At 44.1% G+C, this 13,469-nt stretch overlaps 1 protein-coding gene across 3 annotated transcripts in view; it reads right to left on the bottom strand.

Moving 5' to 3' along the window:
* Positions 1–13,366, bottom strand: part of DCAF5 (DDB1 and CUL4 associated factor 5) — a 74,091-nt gene extending 60,725 nt beyond the window's left edge. For 2 of the 3 annotated variants that reach the window (XM_074909706.1, XM_074909707.1), the window contains exons 1-2: positions 13,138–13,366; positions 1,291–1,434 (exon numbers count right to left, since the gene is read on the bottom strand). In XM_074909706.1, coding sequence (XP_074765807.1) covers positions 1,291–1,434; positions 13,138–13,351 — 358 coding nt within the window. In that variant the 5' untranslated portion in view covers positions 13,352–13,366. Of the gene's footprint in view, positions 1–1,290; positions 1,435–12,966; positions 12,986–13,137 lie in introns of those variants that run through there. The other variant, XM_074909708.1, reaches the window with a different exon arrangement.
* Positions 13,367–13,469: the final 103 nt, after the last annotated feature.

The following is a 13,469-nucleotide window of genomic DNA, read 5'->3' as shown; positions in this document are numbered from 1 at the left end:
GCTGATGCAGCACAGTTCATTACTTGAGTATTTATGTAAGGTTCCATTTGTCTGAATTCAAACTCAAGTAAAACAGACTCCAGCCCAAAATTTCATTGGAATCACTCATGCAGAGACATTCATTTGAATACAGTGTGGACTGCTCTCTCATAAAACAAACAGCAGTCCCCAGAATCAGAAGACAGACACCACTATTTGACATCTTTGAAGTTTTCTCCACCTAAGAAGTATATCTGAATCATCTAATCCTTAAAATTTGACACCATCTTAAACTTCGTCATGCCTTTTTTTTCCAAGGGATGCTATAACATATGTTTTAACACAGTGTTGAAGAACTGGAAACCTCCACCATTCACATGTGCCTAGAATCAACTTACAGCATTGATTCACAGTTCACAGATCTTGGTTCAAAAAAGTAACGAAGGGCTCTGACCAATTAGTCTCATAATATCCTAAAATAAGTCTATCTGTATGTTAATGGATATATTGATGAAAGATACAAATTCCTGTCTATTCTATTATCATGTCAGATAGAGAAAATGAAGCACAACAGAAAATGACACACTGCATTCTGACAGTCTTGTACCTTTTTCTTCTTAATTCTATTTTTCTCCCTACCTCAATACTTCAAAAATCAAATGGTGATATGAACTTGAATTCTAGGGATTATTACCCCAGAACATGTTCACTTTCCTTATATTAGTTTTAAGACTGAATTAAACTTGCTGTTAAAAAGTGAATATCATCAAGGCCAATTAAAGCCCAATGTGCCAACAGTTCTAAAAGGCAGACACTTATCGAGCGAGGACTGAAATGAGGTCTGAGAAAACGTGATCCACCAATAGATGGCAATAGCCCTTCATAAGCCATCTAAGGGTGCATTAAAATCAGATAGTAGCAGCAGAGATTTTTCAGGTGTCAGGCCTGAGTGCCAGAGAGGATGCAGAGTCTGCTCTCAGCACAGCTAAGAGGGAGTAACAAAGGTCATCTTGCACAGCCTGTAGCACAAGTAGGGGCAGACTGGACCCAGGATTCTCATGATGGCTCAACATACAATGCGCTTACACCAGGGTCTGAGAAGAGGAGAAGCATGACCAAATTGAAAGTGTGCTAGCTGAAGTATTCCCTGTTCCCAAAAGAACCTTCAGCTGCTGATGGAGGACACCTTCCAGATCCTTAGGAGACTATGCAAAAGACCTTTCATGTGGGGCAGGATCTCGCTCATGGCTTCTACTCCAAGGCATTCACAATGGAAACTCCTGTGAAATCAGGGTGCTCTTCCTTCCTTACCTCCAGAGAACACTTTTGTATTACCGCTGTTGAAAGCTAGGCAGAAGATATTGGAGTGATGCTCCCCTTTCAGCTGAACTGGTTTGACTCTTGAGTGGATGGCTTCTTCCATACGCCAAAGTAAGACCCTGCGGTCATCCCCTCCTAGAAGAAAGAAAGGAAATGCGCATTACTGCCTGAGCCACGTGTAAATTGATAACAGACAAGTTATTTAACTCTGCAGTTATTCATGTAAAAGGCTTTGCTGAAATCCCAATTTGCATTAAAAAATTTATGCTTCGCAAGGGTTTAGATATATAGACACACATTTACATTAAGATGCCATGTTGTCAGGTATTCAACTAATATTAATGAAAACAGAGGAATCAGCAGGAAAAGTCTGGATTAAACAGTTGCCATTCTGCCAATACACAGTGACAACCTATAGCAACCTGGACACTCAGAATTTTACTGGCATGTGAAATTCTGTGGCAAGCTGTAGATGAATTACATGCCAAATTAACATATGCATGTTGGCAAAATGCTTCTACACCAACTCCTTGTTGCCAGCATCACTTATGTTATTCATAAAACAGGAACTTTTCTTCCCCTTTCACCGACAACTGTATCTCCTTCTAGCAGTCTCTGCAAATCCTTCATAGCATAGATTGGCTACAGGACTGAGATGTGGCCATAAAAAAATTTGACAGAAGCATTCAGAAGTCTTCAGCATGCACAGTTATGTCATGCTTCTAGATCTATAAAGATTAACACAGACATTTCTGAGGTGAACTCCTGAAAAAGAATAACTGGGGAAAAAGACGTTCAAACTCTCTTGCTTTACAGCTTGCTGTACTTCTTGCCTAGGTGCAGGTCTCAGTTCAGAGATCTATATATAAATATATTTAAGCACCATCACCTCTGTCTGGTAAACTGTCAGATATAAAATAAATATTAGACTCTGTTCATGCTTCAATTGCATTAAACTATTGTTTGTTCTGAAGAGAAGAAAAATCAAGATACTATTGCATTGGTCAGCACTCTTAACATCAATTTTAGATGCCTGCAAAAATCTGAATAAAGCTTCTTCAAGTCAGACTCAAAATATTTTTGGTATCTGTCTTTAATAACAAATGAAAGAGAATGGCATCACAAAACAGAAGTGCCACATGCTGATTTCACTTGAAACATTTTACAGCTTCTTTGCACAATCAAAAGCATAAACTCGGTGCCTTCTGAGCTGCTATCCAGAAGGAAAAAGGCATGAAACAGAGACAAAAGGAAACTGAAATTAATTGGTCTGTGGTTTACTTCAAGAAGAGGTAAATGCATAAAGAGAATTCATGACTACTGTTAATCAGATTTCTTAAAACTTTTCACATCATATGATGCTATTAAGAAGTTTTCCCACGGAACTGAGTTATGTCAAACATCCTTTAAGTTAACAGTCTCTCAGTCTTTAAGTCTCCTAACAGATTTTATGACAATCACTTTGATAGACAGTACAGCTGCAAGTTATGCTTACCCATGCTCCATGAAATTGTGTATTCCTCCTCCTGATTTTGTACTTTATAGAGCGAACAAGAATACACGATAAAAATATTTGTGATGCATTTGATAACTACTGGGAATAAGAGTCAAATGTGACACGTCCAGAAAAACTCACAGTAACTTAAGGTCAACTAAACTAATGGGAGCTTAGATTCCCTTTTGTCTAGAAATAGGAGAGAAAGCAGTATTTGCACCCTAGTGATAGCAGATGAGCTAGCAATAAGGAGACACAGAAGTACATGACTGCTGAAACATATGACCACGTTAATTGCACTGAAAACAAGAAGTGATTGTCAGGCTTAAAGTGGATACTTTCCAAAGCTGCCAACAGCCAGGTCTTAAAGTTATCACTACCTGACAAACATTTTAAGCAGACAAACATTTTAAGCAACATTTAAGGTTGGTGAACACCGACATTGCTGCTGTCAGACTACATTTACTGTCTTTCAAGACTTCTCTAGAAGACATTTCATGGCAAAACATAGTAATATACTGTTGTTAATTGTTACCATAGCAAACCAATTTGCAAAACCACTGCTGTTAAGTCTACACATCTTCCTACCTGCTAGCACAGCCACATAGGTGACTCACTTAAACAGCAAACTCATATTCATTTCCACCACCCACCTTGTCCAGGTACAAACAAAAAAATGAAGATATTCAAAGACAATAAACATTACCGTATTACAGTATGGTAGGAGCAGGATAAATTGCAACCTGTGCAGGAAAGTCTTTGACAGTGTTAAAAGTTGCCACTGCCTTCTTTTTTATAAGCTCCCATATTTTAAGTGCTTGTTTCCTTTGCCTCCAGTTTAGAAACAACTCTTTCTACTGAATCCAAATGTGTCTCTCTTCCCAGACACCTAGATCTCCATGAGACTTTGGTACAAAGGGCCCTATTATTGAGTATCCAATTCTACAGTGGTCTGAGAACTAAGTTTGCCTTTGTGGTGGCACATGTTCCACAGTTTAGGAGTTCTCCTGTCCCTTCTCCATCTATGTATTGTCTTGCACATACTTGTCTTTGGAAACTTCTACACCCCTGTTTCATGCCTCAGCTTTATTCCTCTCATACCCCACAGAGACAGAAAATTTCAATAAAATTATAATGGTAACTGGGTTGGAAGTGTGTTCCCTTCTACCTTCAAATTTAGTTATTCCAGAAATGCTTCTGACTTAAGTCCAGTTCCAACAGAAAGAAAAAGCCTTACCAATGTGTCCAGTCAAAGGAGGATTTGTGGCAGAAAAAGACTTTTAGTGGCTTCTACATCCTCATACGAAAGAATAAAAAGTGTTAAGTCCCAGGCAAATATACCCAAGAAAAAGCAGGTCTTATGTGACTGAAACCAGAAGGGGGGCCAACCAGCAACTGCAATCCAACAGCTGACTCTTAGAACAAGTGGGAAGAAAGGAGGGACTCATGTATGGACAGATACACAGGGAGACAGCAAATAAAATGTGATTATATAAAGCTCTTATGTTCTGTAGAAAGGAACCATGATTCATCGGATGCAAACTACATGCACATTACACAACATAAGTTACAAGTCTGAGGATTATAGGAAACTCCAGGCCTACAGCACCCGTTCTGTACAGCTGATCAGGGAATGGAGATTAATTAAGATGCCTACAATTTATGGCAGATTTATTGTGCATGTACATGTGAAGCAGAAGCCACTCAACACACTTCAAAAACCACTAGACCCACTGCACAAACTTGTGGTAACTCTACAATGCTCCCCAAAAGAGAGTAACTGTATGGCGAGGGTACGTTCTTGACATGACACAGAGCATATACCAGCAACAAGTTTACTACACGTTTGGGAAACCTGGATATGTGGCCTCATATGAAGATACCTTAGCCACCAAGGCTCCACATGTAGATTTTCTAGAAGTTGAAGCCCGACATAAAGGCTTGAATTTGTAATTTTTCAGTTCATGGTGTCAGAAGTAGTAAGTTTGGCATCTACAAAACGGAAATAGCTTCACTTCCATCTTACTTTGCTGATTCTGTTTAGGATTGCATGACTGACAATTTGAAAAGCAAAAGTTTGTGTGAACCAGCTAAAAATCACACAATGACATTCTACAGTTACTTTTCAGAAAGGAACCACATTTTAAAAGATTTAATTAGTCAAGTACTTCAGTGTTCATTATGGGTCAAACCTGCTTCTACATTCAAAATCAAAGTGAGATGGGAAGAGAAGTCAGACCGAAGAAGTATTTGTGGTCAGAGAGGCTGGAAATCTTATCATCTTCCCCTATTACTCTTGATGTAGAGAAGAGCAATATTTTTTTTTAAAGCACACATTAACAAAAAACCACATAAACACATATTTCTTCCCTGCCCTGAAGTCCCTGGAATACTTTGTTAATGGTTTGGGCCTTCTGACTAATGTTGATGAGAGACACGTGCAGGATTAATGAATTCTACCCAGAAGACACATAACAGAACATACCTAGAAAGAAAGCTTGCATTTCAAATCTTGGGAGCTATTCTGAAATAGATTCTCAAGTAGACAAACACTTTGTGTTCACCCCTGACAATCTTCTAGCTCCTGTGCACCCAAAGTGGACTCCCCAAAAGAATTAGAAGTGCATTTTCTTTGTGTTTTGTCTGCTTCAGAATGGTTTGTGCATGCTGGGTATCCCAAGATTGGAGACGATGGGGTAGACTGAAAGGGCTCCCACAAAAGAAGTTCTTTCTTTTGTTTTGCTTTGGCTGGGATTTTTGTTTGTGCGGGGCAGGTGTTGGTGGTTTTTAGCTTTTTTTTTTTTTTAAAAGTAGCAGAGACAAACATTATAGGTAGAATATGTCTATTCTAGATAACTGAATAGGTCCTAAATGACTCAGCATGGCATATATTTCAGTACAATCACTTCACTGCCTCCACAGTTCCTAAACCAAAACATTCTAGCTTTGCTCTGCTTTTCACAGAATCATCAAGGTTGGAAAAGACCTTGAAGATCACCTAGTCCAACCCTTAACCTAACACTGACAGTTCTCAACTCCACCACATCCCTCAGCGCTGTGTCGACCCGACTCTTAAACACCTCCAGGGATGGGGACTCCACCACCTCCCTGGACAGCCCATTCCAACACCCAACAACCCGTTCTGTAAAGAAATGCTTCCTAATATCTAGGCTAAACCTTCCCTGGTGCAACTTGAGGCCATTCCCTCTTGTCCTATCGCTTATTACTTGGTTAAAGAGACTCATCCCCAGCTCTCTGCAACCTCCTTTCAGGGAGCTGTAGAGGGCGATGAGGTCTCCCCTCAGCCTCCTCTTCTCCAGACTAAACCCCCCCAGTTCCCTCAGCCGCTCCTCGCACGACCTGTGCTCCAGAGCCTTCACCAGCTTCGTTGCCCTTCTCTGGACACGCTCGAGTCATTCAATGTCCTTTTTATAGTGAGGGGCCCAAAACTGAACACAGGAATCGAGGGGCGGCCTCACCAGTGCCGAGTACAGGGGTGAGATCCCTTCCCTGTCCCTGCTGGCCACGCTATTGCTGACACAAGCCAGGATGCCATTGGCCTTCTTGGCCCCCTGGGCACACTGCTGGCTCCTGTTCAGCCGGCTGTCAGTCAACACCCCCAGGTCCCCCTCTGACTGGCAGCTCTCCAGCCACTCCTCCCCAAGCCTGTAGCACTGCTGAGGGTTGTTGTGGCCCAAGGGCAGCCCCCGGCATTTGGCCTTATTGAAACTCCTCCAGCTGGCCTCAGCCCATGGCTCCAGCCTGTCCAGGTCTCTCTGCAGAGCCTCCCTACCCTCGAGCACATCAACACTCCCACCCAACTGGGTGTCATCTGCAAACTGACTGAGGGTGCACTCGATCCCCTCGTCTAGATCATCAATAAAGATGTTAAACAGGAGTGGCCCCAACACTGAGCCCCGGGGGACAAGTTCTTCCCCAAAAAAGCTTCCTGATCCAGTAACCTTCTAAATGGGTAATCACTAAATTTATACACAATTAGATTTGGAAGAAGAGTCTACCTCACAGTAACAGTGGTCAACCTGTAGTCCAGGACTGTTATTAGTCCTAGAATGGTTCAAAGGAGGCCAATACGTACCCTTGCCAAAAGCAAATCTACATAGCTTATGAAACACACTTGAGCTTTTGTGTGCTAACAGAAACACTTCAAAATCATGTCAGTCAGGACTTAAAACCTGCAATTTTAATGTGCATTAATGTTGCTGATTGTGGACAAAGCTCAAGACTGCTACTCCTCTGTCTGGCACATACCAGGTCCAGTCACTGAAGAACATACACAGCAAGTGGGCAACACTTCAAAATCATAACATAAAAGATTAATCTTATTGCTTGTATCTACTCAAGAAGTTGCATGACTCACAGAAAGTGGGATTGGATGGTATTTCAAGTTGATCACTTAGTTGACCCTGGCCATGACTGTGTAAGAATTATTCTCAGTAGGTGTGTGTCCAGTTTGTTCTTAAAAAAACACCACTGAAGTAAATTTCATACCCTCCTTAGGCAGCCTTTTTCAGCACTTCATTATCCTTGCCATTAGGCAGATTATCCTAATATCTAGCCCGAGGGTGCAGTTTGACATTACATATAATCCCACTCCCCCTTTTTCCTCCCACTGAATTCAGTGGTGATGCAGCCAGAGGGCAAATAGGTTAAAGAAGTTGACCTGACAGCAAATCAACTCTCAGACAAACAACTTCTCCCTCCCTATTCCTACACCCTTCTTCCATCATACCAGTTTATGACCTTAAACTATAAAAGTGACACATTACAAACAAACCAGAGAAAAATAAGTGAATGAACTACAGGATGAAGGGGAAGTGTAAGATCAAACAGCATCCTATAATCTTTCTTCCTACAATTTAAACCATTTTTCTTTGTCCTACTGCCAGTGGACAAAGAAGAGTTTACAACTTTATGTAATAAACACTTGTATACAGCTTAAAGACTTGCATCTCTACTCAGCTTTTCTTTCTGTAGACTAAATGGACCCCTTTCTCTCAGCCTTTCATTTTTCTAGACCTCTGATCATTCTTCATACCCTCTTCTGAACTTCCTCTAGTTTGGCCACATCTTTCTCAGAGTACAGTGCCCAAAATTGAGCACAGTGCTCCATGTGAGGCCCCAACAGCACCAAATAAAGCAGAATTACTTCACATGCTTTATCATGTCTGATCATATTTATGTTGTGATCTACTGTCACATTTGGATTCTCTTCTACATGACTATGGTCTAGAGTCTCTATAGTGTATTTGTAGAGTTGATGGGTTTTATTCATGTGCTGTAGTCTGTACTTGTCCCTATCAAACTACATTACTTTTTTTTCCAGGTAATGTCTCTTAATTAACTTTAAATTCAACACCTATCCTCTGAAATTATTGCTGATATCACCTTTAAATTTTGTAATTTCTCAGACATTAATGAAAACATTGTGTAGTAACTTTACCTAAGATCCCTTCTCACATAGAAATCTGCTTGATACAAAGAGACTAAGGTCAAGACTGTCCTTCTTTAAAACATACTTGATATACAGAAGTACTATTCCACTACCTTTGCTAGAGTGACCTCATTCCCCTGTTTTAGGCTTATGCTCCTTCAGATTTACATGGCAACCAAGTAACAGATGAATTTCCAGTACTTTCTTGTATCCCTACAAATTTACAATCATAGAAAAGCTATTAATTTTTGCATTATCTGTTGAGGGGAAAAGAAACCAAGAGAAAAAAACGTATGCATGGATTAAGTAAACCTCAGATTACAGTACTTCCCAGAAGTTATCTTGAAAGTGCAGTTTAAAGTAGGGAAAAAAAAAAAGTGGGAGGTTCTGATAAAGATCCTCATGTTTGTAAGAGATAGCAGACATGAAAAATGACAGTCAGATAAACAAATAGAAAAACATATTCACCAAACTTGAGGATGGGAAAAAGAAAGCCTATTACACAGTCTGAGAAAAGACGATTTTTAAGAAGTTAAATTGCAAAAGATGCTTGGCATATCTGAGGGAAGAAGTCAGTTACATATCATTGCATGGTGAATTTCATTTCCATGCATGGACAGTCATGTGTTTCTCAAACTGTTACCAGAAAAATACCACCACCTAGATATAGTGTGGCAAAGACACATTTTGTCCAATGAAATCTTTCAACTCCATCCAGCAGCTGGTTTTAACTAACTTCAGCCTACTTACACATTTCTCATATGTTAAGCTTTCCTCTTCCCCTGTATCATTCCACAGAGAGGTCTTTTCTGCTTGTCATACTGCATCTTCTCCTGAGTATCTATCACCTCCTTTCGTTTCTTAAAATTTTCATTAATTCTTGTCCTTATGCCTGTCCCTTCTTCTAGCACACCTGCCCCAAAACATTAGTGTCTCTCCTTCTCCCCCTCTCTGTTGAGTTCCATACAGGTACAGTAAAAGCCTACAGACTGGCCCCCAACCCAACTTGCTGATCTCAATTTTTAAACTTGAAAACATGGTTAGGAACAAAATCAATTACTATTAAACGTGTAAACTCCAATAGAAGATTTAAAGAATTTGAGATAGCAAAAAGTTTCAAACATGCTTTCAAAAGGCCTGCTGAGGCTTGTCCACACTGATGTTCTCTCCAAAATCCTAACAGGAAAACTATCTGGAACTGTAATATAAACCCTGTTTAAGCAGTCTGAAATGTTTACTGAAACAGTAATCATTAGCCTTACAGACTTGCTTCTGGGAGATATATAAAAAAAAAGTGGGACACATACCCAATAAAAGCATTCCAGCCAATACTGATGATGAGAACAAGCACTAACTTGGATGCAGACTAGCATTTAAATACCATCAGTATAGCCACTACAAATGAACTCTATCAGCTGTACTTAAAACAGCTCTAACAAGGTGTAAGTTGTTAACAAGTTAATTAGCTGAAGCAGACTCCTCTAGGTTAAGAATATACATATTACTTAAGACTGAACAACTGAAAAAACTGCTTGCACTCTCCCTTTTCACACACTCCAATATCCCCCTTAACTCTCGTAGCTGCTATAAGCGCAGATGGAATCATCTAACATCTCATCCTTACCTCAGCACACTGACTATTTTGAGGGAGGAGAGACCCACATGCCATCTATTCTAAGGTTTTATCTGCATTTGGAAGTCTCCTGAAGCAACTCTTCTAGAAAACTTCAGATTAGTGGCAGTTTATACCCTTCCTTTATCTTTCATCTAAGCTCTCCTTCTCATTGCTTTTTCCTGCTTCTGCTAGTTCTCTGAGATTCAAGATCAAGTATGACCTTAAAAAAAAAAAAAAAAAAGGAGTGTTTAGAGTGTAATTTCAGTGAAGCCTGGGCTTATAATGGCATGAAATTTAACAGAGTCTCCATAATTTTTTTGCCTTTTAATTTCTTATTCTTGACTAAAGAACAAAGCACCTGACTGCTGCTGCTATGTCACATGAAGCATTCTAGATCTTACGGTCACAGATAACATAAAACTTTATTAAAAACAGTTACCATAATTAGAGCTCTTCATTTTCTCAGGGCACCAATACAAGGTCAGACTTAAGGTAGCCTGTTCTTAATTATCCCAAGTGTGTGCATAGCTGACACATGTAACTTAAGCATCCTCTTCCCACCCCCGCCTTTTAAAATGTTTTTTTACTTGTTTCCTATTCATTTTGTGAAATTTAGGAGGCTAGAACTCTAGTACCATTTATCTTTTACTTACAGAGGAAAAGCTTACCCCCTTTAAACATTCTGTAGCTTTATGAGGAGTTAGGACACTGAAAACTGGACATAGTTTGAAAGCCTTCTTTTTACCTACGCTTCTTCAGATGTCCACCTGATGGGGAATTTGCCTCTATTTTCTCACTGCACCTACCTTGACTCAGGCAGTTTGGACAGAATTAATTCCCAAAAGTCCTTTCCAGCCCTCAGCTTTTTATGCTTCTACCTGAAGAATGGATGTCAATATAGGTATCTGCATTAGATGATGCCATATGACAAGACTCGAAGTGTCTCCTGAGGCTTTCTTGAGCAAGAAGAACAGAAAATACTGATGGTGTTTCCATCACTTATCATGGAAAATAAAAAAAAAGCAACAACAGGTGCTCTTGAGCTCTCTGTAGCACTTTATAAGTAGAAATGCATAGCTGGAGAAGGACCAGTACTAATCACTCTGCCAACTCTAGCACATCTGGGAACTTTAAAACAGATCAATCAGCAATTCCCTTCCAACACACACACGTGTATACATACATATGTGTGCATGTATAAATACACATATTCACAAGATAAATGGATGCATATCTCAAAAGCTGCATGTGCATATAGATAAAAGAATCCCTGACACTAACACTAAGATATTTCATGGACACTTACTCCAGAAATCACTGGACTTACACTTTTAAGTTTCTTCAGATAAGAAAGTTAAATTTAGGAAGGTCTTAGGGTATCAGCTTCCTCTATCTTACATAGCATCAGATGTTATATGTGAGGGGCAGGGTCCTGTGAAAGACAAAATATATTTTTCCCTACAAACACACAGGTTAAGGTGTTTTTAAGATGGTTTTATTCTGCCCTTGCTTAAAGGCAATTGAACAACCATAACAACTTTTTATTGAATACCCATGTTATTTCTGGAGTTATTACTGATACCTTTGTGTGACAGAGCCCACCTCTGCCCTGACACCCCGGCAAGGGGCAATAAGCTCAGCCATGCCCCCATCACCTTTCTCAGTAGCCCCTGTCGCTATTTACAGCCCACCAGAGGGTGGCCAGGCAGAAGCGAGACCCTCTCGCCCCTCCTTCTCCCCTTGGCCGATAACCAGGCCATTACCCTCTTGCAAGCGGGGAAACCACTCTCAACAAAGCTGCTACGGCTTTACGCCAAGGAGCAATGCAGTTCCCCCGGGGGCCGCTGCCCCACACGACTGGGAAGGGACCATCCCCGCAGCGGCCCGGCCCCGAGGGAGGGACCTGCCGGCAGCCCCAGCCCAAGGGAGGGCAGGGGAAGGGGATCGGTTCCCCCCAGCCGGCATCCCCGGAGGGCGTGGGGAGGCTGGGACACGACGCCCCCCGCCCGCGGCCTGCAATGGACACGGCACTCAGCGGCCTGCCCGTCCCCGGGGTGGCGCGACAGGGGCAGCCCCTCCCGGGCTGGCAGCCCCCTCCCCGCCGCCCCGAACCGCTCTGCCCCCTCGCAGCGGGGCGCGGGGTCCCCCGGCTGGGCGGGAGAGGGGCGCCGCGGCCCCTCAAGGCCCGAGCCCTCGGGGCGCCGCGCCGCGCCCCGTCGCGGCCGGGATAGGCCCTCGATTCCCCGGCCTGTCGCTACGAGCCGCCCGCGGAGAGCGCGGCCTGCAGCGCCCGGCCAGGCCCCGGCCTGAAGTTGCCTCCTTCCCCCACCGCCCCTCCGAGCCCGGAGGCGGGGAAGGAGGAAGAGGCACCTGCGCCAAGCGCTGCTGGGGTGGGGGGAGGCGGGCAGCCGGCCGCCGAGCCCCGCAGCCCCTCCCCGGCTTGGGGGGAAGGGGGTGCGGGGCCCTCCCCCGTCCTCGGTGTCGCAGCTGATGTCAAGCCCTCGCCTCCCTCCTACCTGACAGCATCCCCCCACCCCCGTGGCTCCCTCAGCCCCGGGCAGGCCACAGGGGGGACTTGAACCCCCCAAAAAATCACCACGAAAATAATACACACACAGCCGCCCCCCCTCAAACGCGCCCTGCAAGGTAAAGAGGAGGAACAAAACAAAACCCTACTCCCCTCCCCCAGAAGAAGATGGGGGGGGGGGGTGGTGGTCCCAAAGTGACCAGTTCCTCAACTAAACCGATCCGGTTCCCCGCCCGACACCGAGCTGGACTGCGGCCCCCCCGGCCACACGCCGGCCCGCCGCCCGCCCCCCGGCAGCGACCGCTGACCCCCGCCCGGCCCCTGGGGAGACGGCCCGGGGCACGGCGTGACAAATGTCACCCGGCGCCCACAATGCACACCGCAGGGCTGTTTACCCTCCGTCGTCCTTCCCCCCTAAAATAATAAAATCCCCTTTTAAGGGGCAAAACACGCGAGCCATCAAATAAAGGGGCACCCCCAGCGCCCTGGAAACACTCCCGTAAAAACTTTGTCCATGGCTTCCTCCCCCCCCCAATAATAGTAGAATTTAAAACCTGTCAACCATTTTAGATCCCTACTTAGGAAACATTATTGCCGGGCACCGGTGGGTTTGAGAAACGACTCTGAGCGCCGCGGCGGCTCCCCTCCCCCCGGGCCGCGGGGGAGGCGGCCGAGGAGGAGGAGGAGGAAGATGCTTTCTGAGGAGGGGGTGGCGGGAGGGGGCGAGGGACGGGGAGCGTTCGCTTTACCTGAGACTAGCCACTGGCCTCCATTGTTGGAGAATTCAATGGCATTGACACAGCCGAAGTGGCCCAGGAGGTCCTTCTTGTAGAGGTTCCTGCAGCCCCGCAGGCGTCTCCGCTGGAAGTCCTGGGTGAGCAGGGGGTCCCCCTCCAAGCCCCGCTGGGACAGGAACCCCACCACCGACCGCATGCTGCCCCCCCGGCCGCCTCTCCTCTTCATGCTGCCGCCTGCGCCGCTCCCCGCCGCTCCTTCCCCCACCGCCCCTTCCCCCGCCGCCGCCGCCTCCCCTCCCCCGCTTCCCCCCTTGTTATGGTTATGATGATTTTTCTTTAGCCAG

This window comes from Athene noctua, chromosome 6 (assembly GCF_965140245.1).
Source record: "Athene noctua chromosome 6, bAthNoc1.hap1.1, whole genome shotgun sequence".
NCBI lineage: Eukaryota > Metazoa > Chordata > Aves > Strigiformes > Strigidae > Athene > Athene noctua.
Note: the sequence above shows the minus strand (reverse complement) of the source record. Positions and strands in the feature narration are given on the sequence as shown.